Source organism: Microplitis mediator, chromosome 5, assembly GCF_029852145.1.
Source record: "Microplitis mediator isolate UGA2020A chromosome 5, iyMicMedi2.1, whole genome shotgun sequence".
In the NCBI taxonomy this organism is placed as follows: Eukaryota; Metazoa; Arthropoda; class Insecta; order Hymenoptera; family Braconidae; genus Microplitis; species Microplitis mediator.
Window position 1 is genome coordinate 9,261,754 of NC_079973.1, and position 17,147 is coordinate 9,278,900.

At 26.5% G+C, this 17,147-nt stretch overlaps 1 protein-coding gene across 2 annotated transcripts; it reads left to right on the forward strand.

Moving 5' to 3' along the window:
- Positions 1-878: 878 nt before the first annotated feature.
- On the forward strand, positions 879-16,886 carry LOC130668569 (protein ROP). 2 transcript variants are annotated; one of them, XM_057470916.1, is made up of 11 exons: positions 879-1,016; positions 4,878-5,186; positions 5,395-5,498; positions 8,869-9,017; positions 9,116-9,331; positions 10,461-10,562; positions 10,644-10,851; positions 10,939-11,181; positions 11,245-11,432; positions 12,831-12,985; positions 13,046-16,886. In XM_057470916.1, the coding sequence occupies exons 1-11, from the start codon at positions 989-991 to the stop codon at positions 13,105-13,107; spliced, it is 1,764 nt and encodes a 587-aa protein (XP_057326899.1). In that variant the 5' UTR covers positions 879-988; the 3' UTR covers positions 13,108-16,886. The 2 variants fall into 2 exon arrangements, with proteins under 2 accessions (XP_057326899.1, XP_057326900.1); XM_057470917.1 differs by lacking the exon at positions 5,395-5,498 and adding an exon at positions 8,472-8,575.
- The last annotated feature ends 261 nt before the right edge of the window (positions 16,887-17,147 follow it).

Here is a 17,147-nt window from a genome sequence, read left to right on the forward strand (position 1 = left end):
ACTTTACTTGTATTCCCTCACATCTTTACACACTTACAGGCTACGATTATTATCGAGTGTTACCGAAAACTCACGAACCCATTTCTCTTTTAACTCCCACACAACACAATATATATTACAATCACTCCCACACATATATACATATATACTACAGCCCCTATTCTTCATACAACCAACAATAGCAAAGTAATATTGCGCGCGCAACACAGTTCAAATAATCTGCGCAGATGCAAAAATACAGATACAACTCTATTGGTAATACAGTTTTTAAATAATATAATATTTTGTAAATAATTTTTTTATGGCTTTATGATTATTTTAATTAGTTTACAATACAGATTATAGTAATAAATTCTTGTAAAAGAATTATTTTTATTTAATAAGATTAAAGAAATTTTAAATATTCATTGTTTATAACTCGTAAAATTAATGATGAATTTTTTTATTCAACTGATTTATATGATTGTAAAAATATCAAGATAACATTGTAATGATTCATATAAATTTAAAAAAAATCTGTTTTGTGCGTTTGATTAATTAAATTATTTAATTAACTTTCTTATTAAATCGACGTAAATTTCAAACCAAAGATTAATGAAAAATTTCAGATCCTACGTCTACTATAAAATCTTTCACTTGAAAAATTTAATTTAAATAATGAAATATAAAAATTTTTATGAGTGTGGGTGTAGCAGACGTCAGACAAATTTAAAATTATAAATAATTTAAAAAATAATGTTTATAAAAAATGCGCATTAATTTCAAAATTTTTTAAATGCGGATTTTAAAAAATTTTATTTTATTAATTATATTCTCTATTCTAATAATAAAATAATAAAATCAATGATCTATTAAAGTAACAATGTTTTTTTTTTAATTTTTTATAATTATGAGGTAAAAGAAAATGAAATATTGATATATTACGAATTTGACGCCACCTATATTAAGATTTTAGAGGGATTTCTGTCAGTGTTTCAGTTCTGTCAAAATGGCGCTCAAGGCACAAGTCGGTCAAAGTGAGTACCCTAAAAAATAATAAAATTTATGATACATAGCAATTAAATAATTGTAATTTGTATCGAGATAATTATTATTTAAATGCTGCATCACTTAAAATAATTGTCGCTTATAATAATCAATTAAAATACGTGCGTTTTAAATGTACATTTATTGGGCGTACGACTTGGTCAGGATGACTTCATCCTACAACTGAGTATATTCGTAAACGTCAAACTGTTTAGTTATTTCATCACAACATAATTATTGTCTTTTTACTAAGTGCGCATTGTTCAATTATTTGAATTACAAATTTTACCTGTATAATTATTTTGTTTACAAAAATAAACATATACAGTTTTTTTTTATTTATTTATATACACTCTGACGTTCGATCGTTGATACATAATAAATTACCGTCAACATCTATGAATCATAACATTGATTATTTTTTTTATCATTGTTAAATTAAATTAACAATTAACCTATTAGTCTTGATGTAATCTGACAATTCTATTTTTGGATTATACACGTGTGTTTGACGTATCATTACCCTCATTCATAATTACTACACTTAATAATTCAATGTCAATAATTTAAATTTAAAAAATTATATTTGATTGTTGAAATTATTATTTAGTAATTTTTATTTTTTATTTGAACTGTTTAACTTTTTAATTATAAGGGTACTATTTCATAAGTATACGTGACTGTTGTGACGTCACTAACTGTAAAGACCGATCAATACTTGAACAGATGGGTACCTAAAGATTTAATGTTATAGATTACAATAATCGATCTAACTAATTAGTGTGTTACCTATAGATATAAAGAAATAATTCGGTTCAAAAAGATTCAAAAAAAGTCCGACATGAGGAACTAAACTTGAGACAGATTTGAACTTGGAGTGGAATTTTTATGGATCTTTTGTAATTTTAATTGTAAAAAAAAGAAAGTTTATCGGGGACATTTTGAGCAAATTTTGAGTAAAAACGGAATGTTTTTAAAAGATATTTCTTAAAATGTATTTTTACAACATTTTACTTTCGTTCCAAAAAAATTTTCAATAGAAATCAATGGCCCCATAATAAGAATTAAAAAAAAAGATTCATAAAAAGTTCCAAATTAGAAGTTTTATAAAAATTTGTCCTCACAGAGGTTTGTTGTAAAATTCAACTTAATACAAAAAGCGTTGTTGAGAGAATACAAGAACAGCAGTTCTATCTACTAATACCTTTTACCTTCTACTGACTTATTATTGTCATTTACTGAGTTTTTAAAGGGTCTAAACATTGGAAGGAGTAAATCTGAGTAACTTCGTTATGAAAAAAGGGTGAAACTACAATTTATAAAGTCCGGGTAAACCTTAGAGTTAGAGAGTTTTCCTCGTACTCAAGGGTAGTCAGACAAGTGAAATCTATTTAAAAATACTTTAAAATTGAGTATAGGGTTGAGTCATCCAACAAATTTAATTAATAAATTTTCTGATGAAAATATTCTGAGCTTTATAATTTTTTTTTATCTTGTGGTCGGCTAAACTGAGATAGCAACCACCCTTTTCCAATAGTTTTTCTATGAATTATTGATCGAAAAAGAAAAAGAAAACTGTTTTTTTTTTACTCAAACAAAATTTTTTGAATTTAAATAAAGATTTCATTACGGTACCACGTCACGTAGCTTTTGAAACCTGAATCTACGTTTTATTTTAATAAAAATTCATGTAATAGTTGAAAAATAACTTTTAATAGATAAAATAACGACTGAGATTATTAAAATAGGTCATTATTAATTTACATCGTTATCTCCGTAATTTGGAAAATATAGAATTTTAAAATACTTTTTTTAATTAACTCTAATATTCTTGTAATGATAATATTTGATTACTATCACATGGATTCATTATATTTATGTAATTAATAATTATACCTTTACAATTTAGTTCATGGTTGTATTTTATATTCTCATATATAAATTACATATTACTGGTAACTATTAAAGCTGAATTGTTTTATTACACATAACAACGTAACAGGAGACAGTAATTGTGAAATTTGTACTGTATTAAGTATAAATTGGTCAATAATGCATCACAGATGAGCGCAAAATACAGGGGATTACTGGTATCTCATATTACTTGATTTTAAAAAGCTTATAGTAAACTATAAACGTATTAAGTATTAATGAGATTAATCGTTAATAGAAAAATTAATAATTTAATCGAACAATATATTTGAAAATAAGTTAAAAAGTGTAAATTATGTTTCGGCAATAATACATGGAGAGAAATGTATGGTAAGAATTACAATATATTATTGGAATGGTTCCCATAACGCATGGCAACCGGTTTTTTTTTAAATGTCGATTATAGGAACGTCACCCATAATATTATGATAACCATTACTATAAGATATAGGATTTATTCACATATGCAATTAGGAACCGTTACAATATAGTTATAGGATTGGTTCCTATTTGCTTATGGGAACTATTCCTATGAATATGTTAATCGTTACCACAATTCTTTCACATGTGATATGGGAGATGTTACCATAATGATGGGAATTGTTTCCATACTTATGAGAACTTTTCCCAGAAAGTATGAGCCTATATTCCATAATTCCAAGTAATCATCACCGTAACGGTATGGGATATTTCATAAACGCACTAAGAACGGTTGCCATAAATTTCTCTCTGTGTATGCTCATATATATATATAAATTATTGACAGAGTTGATAAAAATCAATCATTACTTAAAACTAAATAATTACATGAACTTGACATCAATTAAATAATTAATTAATCATTGAGTTATTTATTTTTTATTTTTATTAATGTACTTTAATAACATTATCAATTATACATTTCACTAAATTTAAAGCAATAATTTCCTAAATATTTATAAAAAAATAATCAATACATTTGTCCACCAATTATTTTTATTTAAATTCAGTTATACAATTATTTAGTTGTCACCGTACCTGCACTGAAAGTTTAAATTCCTGCCCTGTTTAGAAGGAAGAAAGTCGTTCTTTCCTTCCAAGTAGCACACTTGGCTTTGTAACATCCATAAGATAGCAATTTTGGGGCTGTTTTTCGACCCATTGATAAGGCTTAACACAAGCGATGACAAAAAGTAAATTACAAATAATGGTCAATAAGTCATCTAAACGATTTTTTAATTGAAATGACTTTTTAGGACGGATATAAAAACACAAATTTCCTGTGGCTCTTAGAACCAATATCTGTATGTCTTATTGATATGAAAAAACTTGGCTTTGAAATAAAAAAAAAATTTGTCTTGTCCTTTTAAAAAACATCTTTATGACATCTTAAAGTTGTCTTTGTACTACTTGGGCTTTTATGAGAAAACAAATGATAAAAATTTAAACTTTGAGGTGCAGATCTGGTGAAAAATAGTATACACACCACAAATAATGGTAGGCAATTCTACACGCGGGTTGGAATGCCCTACTTTCCTCCCTTAGTGTGTAATGTACCATTTAATTTTAGGTGTTATTATAGTCATTGTTTTCCTCTGAGTTATAGCAATCGTTTTTTATCTAAACCACTTTTTTTATGACATTTTTATCCCCTTTTTCCATTCTTCTACTCACCCAATCATTCCCCGATTTTTTCCTGATTTAAATTTCCACACGATTGTTTACCCAAATGTAGCCTTGGCCTTTAGCGCTGAGCTCCAGACTCGAACCCTAGACCCTCCTGTTCATGACTAAAGTTTCCTGTGATTTAACACTCACGGCTACAACGGTTCCTATTTATATTTTTACTATAAACTTGATAATCTAAATTACTTATCTTAACAACAACAACAAAAATAATAACACTTTAATAATTATTGTTTTCTCGTTTATGTCTTTAGAAATAATGAATGAAGTAATCAAGCAGAAGAATAAAAAACCAGCTGCTGGTGGTGCTAATGTAGAATGGAGAATTCTCGTGGTAGATCAATTGGCTATGAGAATGGTCTCTGCGTGTTGTAAAATGCACGATATAAGTGCACAAGGAATTACACTAGTAGAAGATATCAATAAGAAACGAGAGCCCCTGCCATCAATGGAAGCTATTTATCTTATTACTCCTTGCAATGGCTCGGTGCAAAAACTTATTGACGACTTTAGTAATCCATCGAGAACTATTTATAAAGCTGCTCACGTATATTTTACTGAAGGTAATATCTTGTCTCTATAATTAATAATAATAAAATATTTTCATTTCAAAAATAAATATAATATTTATAAAATTTTTTAAAGAAAATACAATTGCTCAATAATATTATTTTATTTATTTATGATTTTTACTATTAATTATTTTAAGTATCGAATTAACATTTTTTATTTTATTTTTTACATCAATTTTTAGTTAATTTTTTTTCACAGCATGTCCCGAAGATTTATTTAAAACTTTAGGCCAGTCAATGGTAAAAAAATATATTAAAACTTTAAAGGAAATCAACATTGCATTTATACCGTATGAAGAGCAGGTAAAAAAATTTAAAAAAAAGAAAAGAAAAAAAAATGGTCTTTGTTTTTTGTAATTTTATGGTGACTTTGTGTTTTATATCAAGCTGTGTGTTTCGTTTTTTTTTCTTATCTTCTCTCTTCATGTTTATATTCCCCCAATTTCACTATTTTAAATATAAATTTCTACTTTTTTATCAAAACATGACATTTTCTGCATTTATATATAATAGACCGATTCAGAAAAATCAACAATTTTTTTGTTTCAAGGACACACACTAAAGTTTTAGGAGGATAAAAGATGACGCCTGTTAAAATTTGAACTTTTAATATTAATATTAAGAATTCCCTGATTGCCATTTTCTATTTCCCATTTAAATAACACGGGGAAATTTTTTTTTTAAATTTGGAATTTTATAACTCATCAGCTAATTATTGAACTGAAAGGGTCAATACATATTCTTGTTAGAAAGTAAAAGCTCTACAAAGAAGGTCTCATAATTTTTCGATGAATTTATTCTTTCAAAAGTTATTTAACGTCAAATTCAAATTCATGGTGAATTTCGGTATTATTTAACATCCCAGACAAAAATGTCAGTTTTATCACAAAATTTCGTAGATTATCTTATTTTTAATAAATTATCTCCATGGTGGCTGCATTTCTGGAAAACTTGGAAATGTCAGGGAATTATTCATATACTGGAAAAATCAGGAGTTTCGTCACAGCTGGAAAAATTTTCTGTCTTTTTTTTTTACTGAAAAAATCAGATAAATTTTTTTTTCCTCAAAACTGTTCAAAAAGTGGCGCGAATGCGTTATCATCTTGAAAAAAATTAGTAGAAATTAATTCCAATAGCGAAAAAATGAAGCAGTTTGAATTAAAAAGGCTGTTAGAAAAAAAAGTCTTAGTAGAAACCAATCATCAGGATCTTCAAGCTATTAACATGCATTGACAAGTTAAAAAACCAAAAACATTGAAAATATACATAAGTATTGAACTAATAAGTTTCACTATATTTATTACTAGAATACCCCCTTATTTTTAAAATCAACAAAAATTACATACTCATTTAACTGATTAGCCCTGATGTACCGATGACGAATAGTAATGATATCTCGCAAATGCATTATTATAAATAATTCTAGACAGTCCTCGATTCACCAAATGTCAAATCGATAAATAAACATAACCAACAGAATCAAAAAATTTATTTTACACAAATGACGATCGAATAGAATAAATTTAGCTACAATAAAAGTTCATTATTTCTAAGTCAAAAAAATATGTTCCGGATAAGTAATCACCAACATTTCATATACTAAAACCTTCTCCGAAACACGCTGCATCTTATGGTATAAGTATTATTACGATCGGTTCAGTAGCTTTCGCAGTATAACCGAACAAAAAAAACCGGCTCTCCATTTATTAGTATAGATTTGCGTACTAAATTAATATTTTAAATATTCTATAAAACGTTCTTATTTATAAAATTTATTCTAGTGGAAATGAAAAATTGATTTATATTTTATTAGAGTGTTATATAAAAACATTCATTTAAAATAAAAAATAAAAAATTATTCATTTAATAAATAAAAAAAACCTATGATCATTGAAAAATAATAAAATAAAGTTTCATTTAACGACAATGATTGATTATTTATTGAACTGACTGATAGCTTTTTATTTTGAATTAAATAAATATTTCCAATGATTTAATATTACTCCTACTAGCCACAACTGATGAATTTAAAAACACTGTTAGAAACTTCATATGAGCTAAATGGAACATTATGTGGAGGAACTCCAAATCTGTACCGCATCGTGTAAGAAATAACGTATGGGAAGAACCTCCATCATCTAACAACCGTACGAATCAAGTAATTTTTACACGGTTAAGAATTGGTCACACTAATATGACACACAATCATCTGATGATGCTAGCACCCGCCAATAAATGCCCAAAATGTGAATCAACACTAACAATCCAACATCTTCTAGTAGAATGTCCAGGCACCACAGACAGGACCATCAAGCTACCAACGGAAATAACAGAATGTTTAAATGACAAATACGATTTAATTACAGTTCTAAACCTTCTAAGAAACTTAAAATTGCTCAATAAAATCTAATTCTCACCATATGTAAACTGTACCATATGTATGCTACTGAATACGCTCATGACCTTAGTTGTTTATGTGACTTTGAAATAAATAAAAAAAAAAATATTAATACATATGGTCAGGGAATTTTTTAATTATTTGACTGGAATACCTGGAAAAGTCAGCGAATTTCAGTTTCAAAAATCTGTAGTCGCCCTGATCTTTTACCAAGTTTTCAAAATTCGGCAATGCTCTTTAGTTATTTGCATTTAAATGTCAATTTCTTGAGAAAAATCGTCGTCTGACCATTTTCGACCAGTTTTAAAACCTAAAATGATAGATTTTTTGACCAAAAATCATTTATATCTTAATGACAAAGCAAACGAGAAATAATCATATGCTTCTTTACGTTAACTCGTCCATAGTATTTATTTTTGTTCAGAAAAGTTTATTCAAAATTAAGTAAAATATTCCTGAGCAAAAATTAAAAATCTCAATCAGCAATTTTAACTCCTGAATTTGAATTTGACATTTTACTTTTGAAAAAAAAAAAAATATCGAAAAATTATGAGATCTTTTTTATAGAGCTTTTAAATTTCCATGAAACTTTACAATAATTAGCTGATGAGTTATAAAATTTCGAATTTAAAAAAAAAAATTCCCCGTGTTATTTAAATACGAAATAGAAAATTGCAATCAGGAAGTATGTATTTAATATTAATATTAAGGACTCAAATTTTAACAGGCGTCTTTTTTTATCGTACTGAATCTTTAGTGTGTATCCTTGAAAAAAATAGTAAATTTTTGTGAATCGGTCTAATATATACATATTGATTAATTACTCTAAGCACGAACTAACATTTTTTAAAAATGCATTAATGCTTGCACTCGTCAAGTGTGCCCGGAGGAGCTCTTCAATGAACTCTGCAAGTCACTTGCTGCTAGAAAGATTAAAACTCTGAAAGAGATCAACATTGCATTTCTGCCATATGAATCTCAGGTGAAATAACAATCAAGAAATAAATATAGAAAAATCGTATAGAATACCACTTACATGTTTGTCTATATTATTTCAAATACTCTAAAATAATTTTCACTTTGCTTTTTACTTTTTTTAAATAAATTTCTAAACTCAATGGCTAATGCATATTTTTTTTTCATTGCGCATGAACATATAACAGTATTTTTATTGCTTGTAATTTAAATAAAATAAAATAATATATTAGCTTTGACTTTACAATAAAACCATATGATTTTAATTTAAAAATTTATTAATTATAAATATTTTAACAGGTTTTCTCACTGGATTCACGCGAAACGTTCCAATGCTTTTACAGTCCTTCATTTATAAATGTACGAAATGCTAATATGGAACGTAGTGCTGAACAAATAGCAACACTTTGTGCTACTCTTGGTGAATATCCATCAGTAAGATATCGAAGGTAATTTATTATTAAGCGAACTTTAATTTAAATTATTTATTTTCTTACATTTATAAAATATTAAATATAAATAATAAAAATGAAAATTATTTGAATAGTGACTTTGATCGAAATGTGGAACTTGCGCAAATGATACAACAAAAATTAGATGCATACAAAGCGGATGAACCAACAATGGGTGAAGGTCCTGAAAAATCACGCTCTCAATTATTGATTCTTGATCGTGGATTCGATTGCGTTTCTCCTTTACTGCATGAACTTACGTTACAAGCAATGGCCTACGATTTACTTGATATTGAAAATGATGTTTATAGGTAATCATTTTATTATTTATTTTTTATAAACTGATAGAAAAAAAAGTATATTTTCAAGAAAATGGAAGTATCAATGAAAGACAACAGCCCTTTGGTAAACCTTCAAAATTTGATATCCCTGATTAAAAATACTCATTGAAAAGTATTGAAAATTATTTCATTTCTTTTCCATCCAAACGGGAATTTTGAAAAATATTAAATGGAATTAAAATTTCGATCATTTGAATACTTTCTAATTCTTATAATTCAAAAATATTGAAAAGAATTCAATCTTTCATCACTTTAGAAAAAGAGTCAGAAAGATTCGAAAATGTGATTTTATTTCAATTCAAGTCATGATTGGGAATTTGGAAGTATTTTGGTATTGAGGAAAATTCAAAAAGATTAAAAACTGTCAATTCATTTGAATTTTTTTCAATCCTTCACGTGACCCGTGTAAATGTAAAATTATTTTGTTATTGAGAAGTATTCAGAAAGATTGAAAATGTCAATTCATTTGAATCTTTTTCAATCCAACTCTTAACCCAAAATATGGAACTATTTTGGTATTGAGGAAGATTCAGAAAGATTGAAAGTTGTCAATTTGTTCGAATTTTTTTCAATGCTACTCGTAACCCTACAATTCGAAACTTTTTTGTTATTGACGAGGATTCAGAGATTTAAAATATCAATTTATTCGAATCGTTTTAAATTCTTTGGAAGTTTAGAAATTCTTATATTATTTTTAGATTAAATATAATTGAAAAGTATCAATTTTATGTCCAGATGAAAACCTTGTGGAATAGGATTTATTCAAAAGTATTCAATTCTCATTTTTTTCAATAAGTACTTTTAATCAGGGAAGTTTTTTTATCTTTAATCGCAGTTGAGATATTTCAGAAAAAAAATATATCAGACGACTAATAAAAAAAAAATTTGATCGTGCGTTGATTTTTTTTTCAAATTCCCATGATTATAAAATTATCGGAATCAATAAGTTTGAGAATAAATTCTTTTCCAGAGAATAAATTAGTAAAATAAATTGATATTCAATAAACAATAAAATTTAAATGATATTTAATAAATTTTGTAGTGATACTAGACAGCCGGTCGTTTATATTATTTATATTTTTAAATTATTTATTTAAAGCTATGAAGCATCAGCAGGTCAGGGTGAAAAAGAAGTTTTGCTTGACGAAAATGATGAATTGTGGGTGGAATTGAGGCATCAACACATTGCAGTTGTATCTCAGTAATTATAAAAATCATATAAATTATAACAACTCATATATTTATATAAATTAGTATTAAATTTTTTTAAAAATTCATCTAGAAATGTGACGAAAAATCTTAAGAAATTTACCGAGTCAAAGAGAATGCCGCAAGGAGACAAACAAAGTATGAGAGATCTTTCACAAATGATTAAAAAAATGCCTCAGTATCAGAAGGAATTAAGTAAATATGCAACTCACTTACATTTGGCTGAAGATTGTATGAAACGTTATCAGGGAAATGTTGATAAACTTTGTAAAGTCGAGCAGGTAAACAAGTCATTAAAAAAACAAAAAAAAAATACAGAATCATTGAAATATGAAAATTCTCAGTAATGAAATTAAATTTTTATGAAGGATTTGGCCATGGGTACAGATGCTGAAGGAGAACGTATTAAAGATCATATGCGCAATGTTACTCCAATTCTTTTGGATCAAACTATTGACGGTACTGATAAATTACGAACTATTGCATTGTATGTATTAAATAAAGCTGGAATTACTGAAGAAAATCTTAATCGCTTAATACATCATGCTCAAATATCTCCAGACGATAAACAAACTATCTTGAACTTGGCTAATTTGGGAGTCAATGTTGATGTATGTCTTTAATTATTATTTATTTTATTATTTTATTTTATTTTATTTATTGATATTTAATAGGGTAAAGGACGTAAACAATATGTGGTTACGCGTAAAGAAAGAATTACTGAACAAACATATCAAATGAGTCGTTGGACACCAATTGTCAAAGATCTTATGGAGGATGCTATTGAAGATAGATTAGATACTAAGCATTTTCCATTTTTAGCTGGTCGTGCTGTTAGTTCTGGATATCATGCACCAACAAGGTATTTTTTAAATTTACTTTAAATAATTAATTTAGAAAAAAATACAACCGGGATATATCATGGAAATGTCAGGCAATTTCGTAAAGTGTCTGGGAATTTAATTACGATAGTTTAAAATTTTTCAATACTACACTAGTCACAAAAATTAGAGGGGAAATTAAAAAAATTTGAAATTTTTAACCCTTTCCGTTCATAACTATTCCAAGCAGTAAAAATGTTGTTGTTGTTGTTGTATTGCAAAATAAACACAAACTATGGTACAAAATACAGTTTATTAAATGTATATATTTATTTACAATACTAAATAGTACGAAATTCTACAAAACAATTACGATCTGAAGTATAAAGTTGCATTGGGCTCATGTATTATTAGTGCTATTTTCCAGGCGATATTTAGAACGGTGACACGACCGATGATCCGAAGACAATTAATCCGCGACAATTGATCCGACGTTACACGCACACAAAATTAGTGAAAAAGGGCGTAATTTTTCATATTTAATTGTATGTGAGTATATTTTTAAAATTACACACACATATAATTAGTGATGAGAAAATAAATATCGCTGGGATTAATAAATTGTCGCTAAGATCAATTGTCGTGGATCGATTGTCCTCGGATCAACGGTCAGGTAATCATTTAGAACACGGTATTTTTTTTATTACTAACTTTCACTATTACATGTGAAGGTGTTCCGCAAAAACTTAAAAATTATAAATCTAAAAAAGATTTTACTTAGCCAGTATATTATTATAAATCGGAAAAATTATGCGGGGACCAATGTGACCCTTATGCGTGAAAGGGTTAAGAGATTTTCAACAGGTTGTAACTCGGAGAAAAATGTCCTCCAACAAAAAAAAAAACAAGCAAATTATAGCTTTAAGTGTTTAGTTTTCTAGTGTCCCAGTTCCGGAGTAATTCCAAGAAAACCATCGAAAAAAAAATTTTCAAAATTTTTGCTCGTCTTTAAAAGATCTACCGGTTTAAATAAATTTTTTAAAAATTAATTTACTAAAAAATATCTTACCCCAAGCAGCCAGGGTCGCTTTTTGTTAGCTTTTAGTTGCCCGTTCCAAGTCAACGTGCTGCTATTCCTAAATGTTAATAAAATGATGACAAATGGAATTTTTAAAAAGTTATCTTAATGTTACCAAAAAAAGTTTTAACAAAACGTAATATAAAAAATATTAACAAATAGTTATCATAAAATGAAGTAATAAATGATGACTATTTAGGGACAAATAAAAGTTACCGCTTAGTAAACTGTTCAGCGGGCAGTTGATCACCATAAATTTTTTAATGTGATCTTAAAAAAAGAAAGTCGCAAAAATATTTAATTGCCGCCCTAATAAATAAATAAATAAAAAAATATATTTATTTTTAATTATTGTTTTTAGTGCACGTTATGGGCATTGGCATAAAGATAAAGGACAACAAACAGTTAAAAATGTACCACGTTTAATTGTTTTTATTGTCGGCGGCGTATGTTTCTCTGAAATTCGTTGTGCATATGAAGTAACGAATGCTATGAAAAATTGGGAAGTTATAATTGGTAAGATTATTTAAGTCTATAAATTTTAAATTTAAATATATTTATAAACTTTTCTTTTAGGATCATCTCACATTATTACACCAAAATCTTTCCTATCGGATTTGAGTAAAATTCACATTTAAATCTTATCGACTGATTTCATATAAAATTTCATGATGGGATAAATTACACATTATCTATTATTAATTTAAATAGAATCAGTAATTAGGAATATTAATTGAACTTTTAATTTATCATAGAATTATTATAAAAGGGAGCTATTAAAATATCGACTGTGGAATCGAAAAAATGGTCAGATTGTCAACTAATGTGCTAAGTGCCTGCAAGAAAAAATTTAAAAGTTCTTTAATATTATTACTGATGCCATTTACAATTAATAGTATTTATATATATTCAACAAAATGGTAATTCTTATAATAAGCAATAGAAAAAATAAAATTAAACAAAAGGTAAAAAAAAAATTATTCGCGTTCAATAAATCTAAAACTCAAAATTTATTTTAGTCAAGAACGTGATAAATGTATAAAAATTAGGTACTGTTGTTTATATTTGTGTGCTCTCGTTCTCATATATGTTTTCAAAAATATGTACGTATAAGTAGAAAGAAAGGAGATAAGAAAAAACAAGTTAAATAATCATAAAATATATTATTTCAATATTAAGATTAAAAACAGTAAAAATGATGAGTGCGAATGTAATCTCTGGCAGATCCTAATTACGGTAAATTACGATAATGACCGTAATTTACGGTGTTCGGAAGAACTACGATAGTATTTCGCGGTAAAATTGCGGTAATTTACCACAAGTATACGGCAAGTCTGCGGTACAAGTACAGCATGCTGAGAAAACTTGCAGTAATTTACGACATTGTGCTAAAAAAGCGGCAATTTGACCGTAAAAATGACGTCATGTATCGTAAGCCTGCGGTAAAATGTGGTATTTTACGGTAAGTGAAGTAGTTTATAATAAAAGTTGCCGTTTTTTACTGCAATTCGTCTTGAAATTCCATAAATTACCTATATTGCTGTAAATTACCATAAATTGCCGTAGCAATATCGTAGTTTACGGTAAATTATCGTAATTTATGATAAAGACCGTAATTCGGATCCGCCAGGGTATTAATACATCAAAGAGTTAGAATATCTATAAAATAAATCAAATTTTACGACTTAAATTATTATAAATCTTCAAAATCATCGACTACCTTTTTTTTCACCAAAGATTTAAATTTATAAGCTTATGATTTTTAGATTCAGTAATAGCTAAAAATAAATAATTATTTTGAAAGTAAAATTAAACTTGCCAACAATAAATAAATTTATATCGATATTAGATTTTTGAAATTAATTGATAATTAATTTAAGTAATTGTTAAAATAATAAATATTTAAATAAATACATAACCATTCCGTTAAAGCACTCATCACATTAATGAAAAGTAATTATATATGTATACTATAAACTTAAAAAGATAATAACTATATTTTTAATTTATAAAAAATTTACTGGTAATTATTATGCATTGTCTTTAGAATCATTAGGTCGCTTTAAATCTGTGTATATTTGTCTAAGGTATGAGACCCAATTATTGCCAGGGTACCAATTGTTGACAATTTTATTTAATTATTGACTTAAGACTGGGCTGTACTCAACAAATTATCAAATTTTTCAAGCTTCCGGCAAAATGCATAAGACGAACGTCCTCGGAATTTTTGTTAGTTCTTCGGACCCTTAACTTCTGTCAATATTTCTATTAAATTTATAATACAATCCCATGTAGCACACTTGGCTTTGTGACATCTATCAGACAAAAGTTCTTTTAACTATGGATAAGACACCAAAATGTTGACGAAAAAATCAGAAATTGATATAAAAAAAAATGTCTGCTTAAAAAACTAGACACAAGCAGCGGCAAAAAGCTGATGACATAAATATCAAACGAATCATCTGATCTGTTAATTTAGATGACATTTTTCAGATGGAAAAAAATAAGAATTTTTATGACTCCTGCACAGTAAAAATTATTTAAAAAACGAAAGTGAAATCGAAATTTTATAAATGTCAATTCAACTTATAAATTTTAATTATTGATATATATTAAATTTACCATTTACTAAAAGCTTAAATTTTTATAATTTTCATAAAAAAAAATTTAGTTATAATTTCGAATTATTTCATGTAATGTTAGAATTATTTTTCGCTAAATAAAAAAGTGTTTTTGATTTTATAAAAGAAATTAACAATCAAAAATAGTTAAATGTTACATAATAATTGAATATTCATGGTACAAAAATAAAATGTAAAAGTTGAATTTTTTTTGTGTCGCCACATATATTCAAAAAGTATTGAATTTACTTCTCGTATTATCCGAATTTTGTATCGAGATTTTTACACAAATTGTGTTAAATAATAACAAAAATATTGTGTAGGACCAACATTTTTATATCTTATTTATACAAAAATACTTGGCTTTGACATAAAATAAAATTTGTCTTGTCCTTTTCAAGACATCTTATATTTTAAAACTGTCTGCTACTTGGGATTGAAAATATAAATTTTTTTAAAGGGCAATGTACCCCCCAATTTCGCGCCAAATTTTTGATGCAAAAGTATGGCTATAATACTGAAAGTAATTGTTTGAAACTTTACAGACTAATTATTTAGGTGATGATCTACTGCAAGGAACTTTTTTTTTTTATAAACAAAAAAAATCATAGATTTATTATCAACAGGAATCTATAATGAAAATTATTAAGTTTTTATCAATAATCCGTTAACGAAACGGTTAACAAGAAGTTCTATGCAGTAGCTACTATCGAAACCTACTATGGTATGAGTACTATGTACGTTCGAATGCACAGCAGATGAAAAATGATTAAATAGCGCGAAAACTACGAATTCAATGTAAATTATTTAGCATGTCAATAATTGGTACCTTTCAGTAATTATATAAAATGTTCTATATTTATGTAAAGATTTTATTTATCAACAGTAATAATTATTGATTAACTTGGTAGGAATATCAAAAAATAAAATGATGTTAAAAAAAATGTATTTATTATTATTATTAAATTATAATGTCTATCGTAATTAGTGTCAATAATCAGGGCTTTTACCATATTTTTAATTTTATTGTTATTTAAAAATATAAATATCAAAAGACATATATCTTCGTTGAATAGCAGTAGTTAACAATTATTATTATTAGCAAAAAATGCAATTTATGGTATTTATATAAAAAGTTACAAGTGTGCAAACGTATGTCATGTGTGTGTGAATGTGTTGTTTATCCAAAGAAAGTTATTTGCTTATAAAGGCCTACATCATATTGCAGAATTTAAAATCAGATTATTAATTAATGTGTATGTTGTTAAAAACAAAAAACAATTATTGTTTCCATAGAATAACATTATGCAGTCATTATACAATAAATTAAGAGCATTCTCAGGCAGTGTTTCTCGCCCCACTTTTTAAAAATCCTTATTCTTTCAACTGTCATGATATTCAAATTTTATTAGTTAATTCAAAAGAAATTAAAGCGCCAATTAAACAGAGGACATTTGTCGCCGTCGAGATTTAAAAAAAAAATTACTGACAGTTGTTATCAAATGATCCTGAATATAATTGTCTGTTAAATTCAGGATCATAAGTCAGTAGACAGTTAACAATTTTCGGATTTTTTTTTTTACGAATCAATGACAAAAAATTTTTAGAAAATAAAAAAAAATAGAGGTACAATTTTTTTTTGTATTTAAAAGTTATTGAATATTTTTAAAAAGTCGGAGGGGGTACTGTCTGAGAATATCCTCAACTAATAATAATAATAAATAATAATGAAATCAATAAAATGAATATTATAATACTACTGTAAATAATTTCAATTAAATCTGTTCCTAATTATACTTTGTTTTTTATTCGATTAAAGATTAATAGATATTTTTTTTTTAATACACATGTAAAAAAGTTTTAATTATTATTACACATATTTATTTCCCATTATAATTTAATATGAAACTTTGAATATCTATGAGAATATTAATTATTTTTAACTCATATTTTTTAATATATATATAACATTATGACCAAAATTTAAACTTAAATTGGAAAAATTGCGAACTAGAAATTAAAAACGTATTTTTTTTTTTTTACGCATTTTTATTTAA

What these genes read in the sequence shown, in the direction of transcription:
- LOC130668569 (XM_057470916.1), top strand. Translation starts at nt 989, where the DNA reads ATGGCGCTCAAGGCACAAGTCGGTCAAA. An exon ending in CCATCAGTAAGATATCGAAG is followed by an intron (nt 9,018 to 9,115) that starts GTAATTTATTAT and finishes TTATTTGAATAG; the next exon opens with TGACTTTGATCGAAATGTGG. An exon ending in CACATTGCAGTTGTATCTCA is followed by an intron (nt 10,563 to 10,643) that starts GTAATTATAAAA and finishes AAATTCATCTAG; the next exon opens with AAATGTGACGAAAAATCTTA.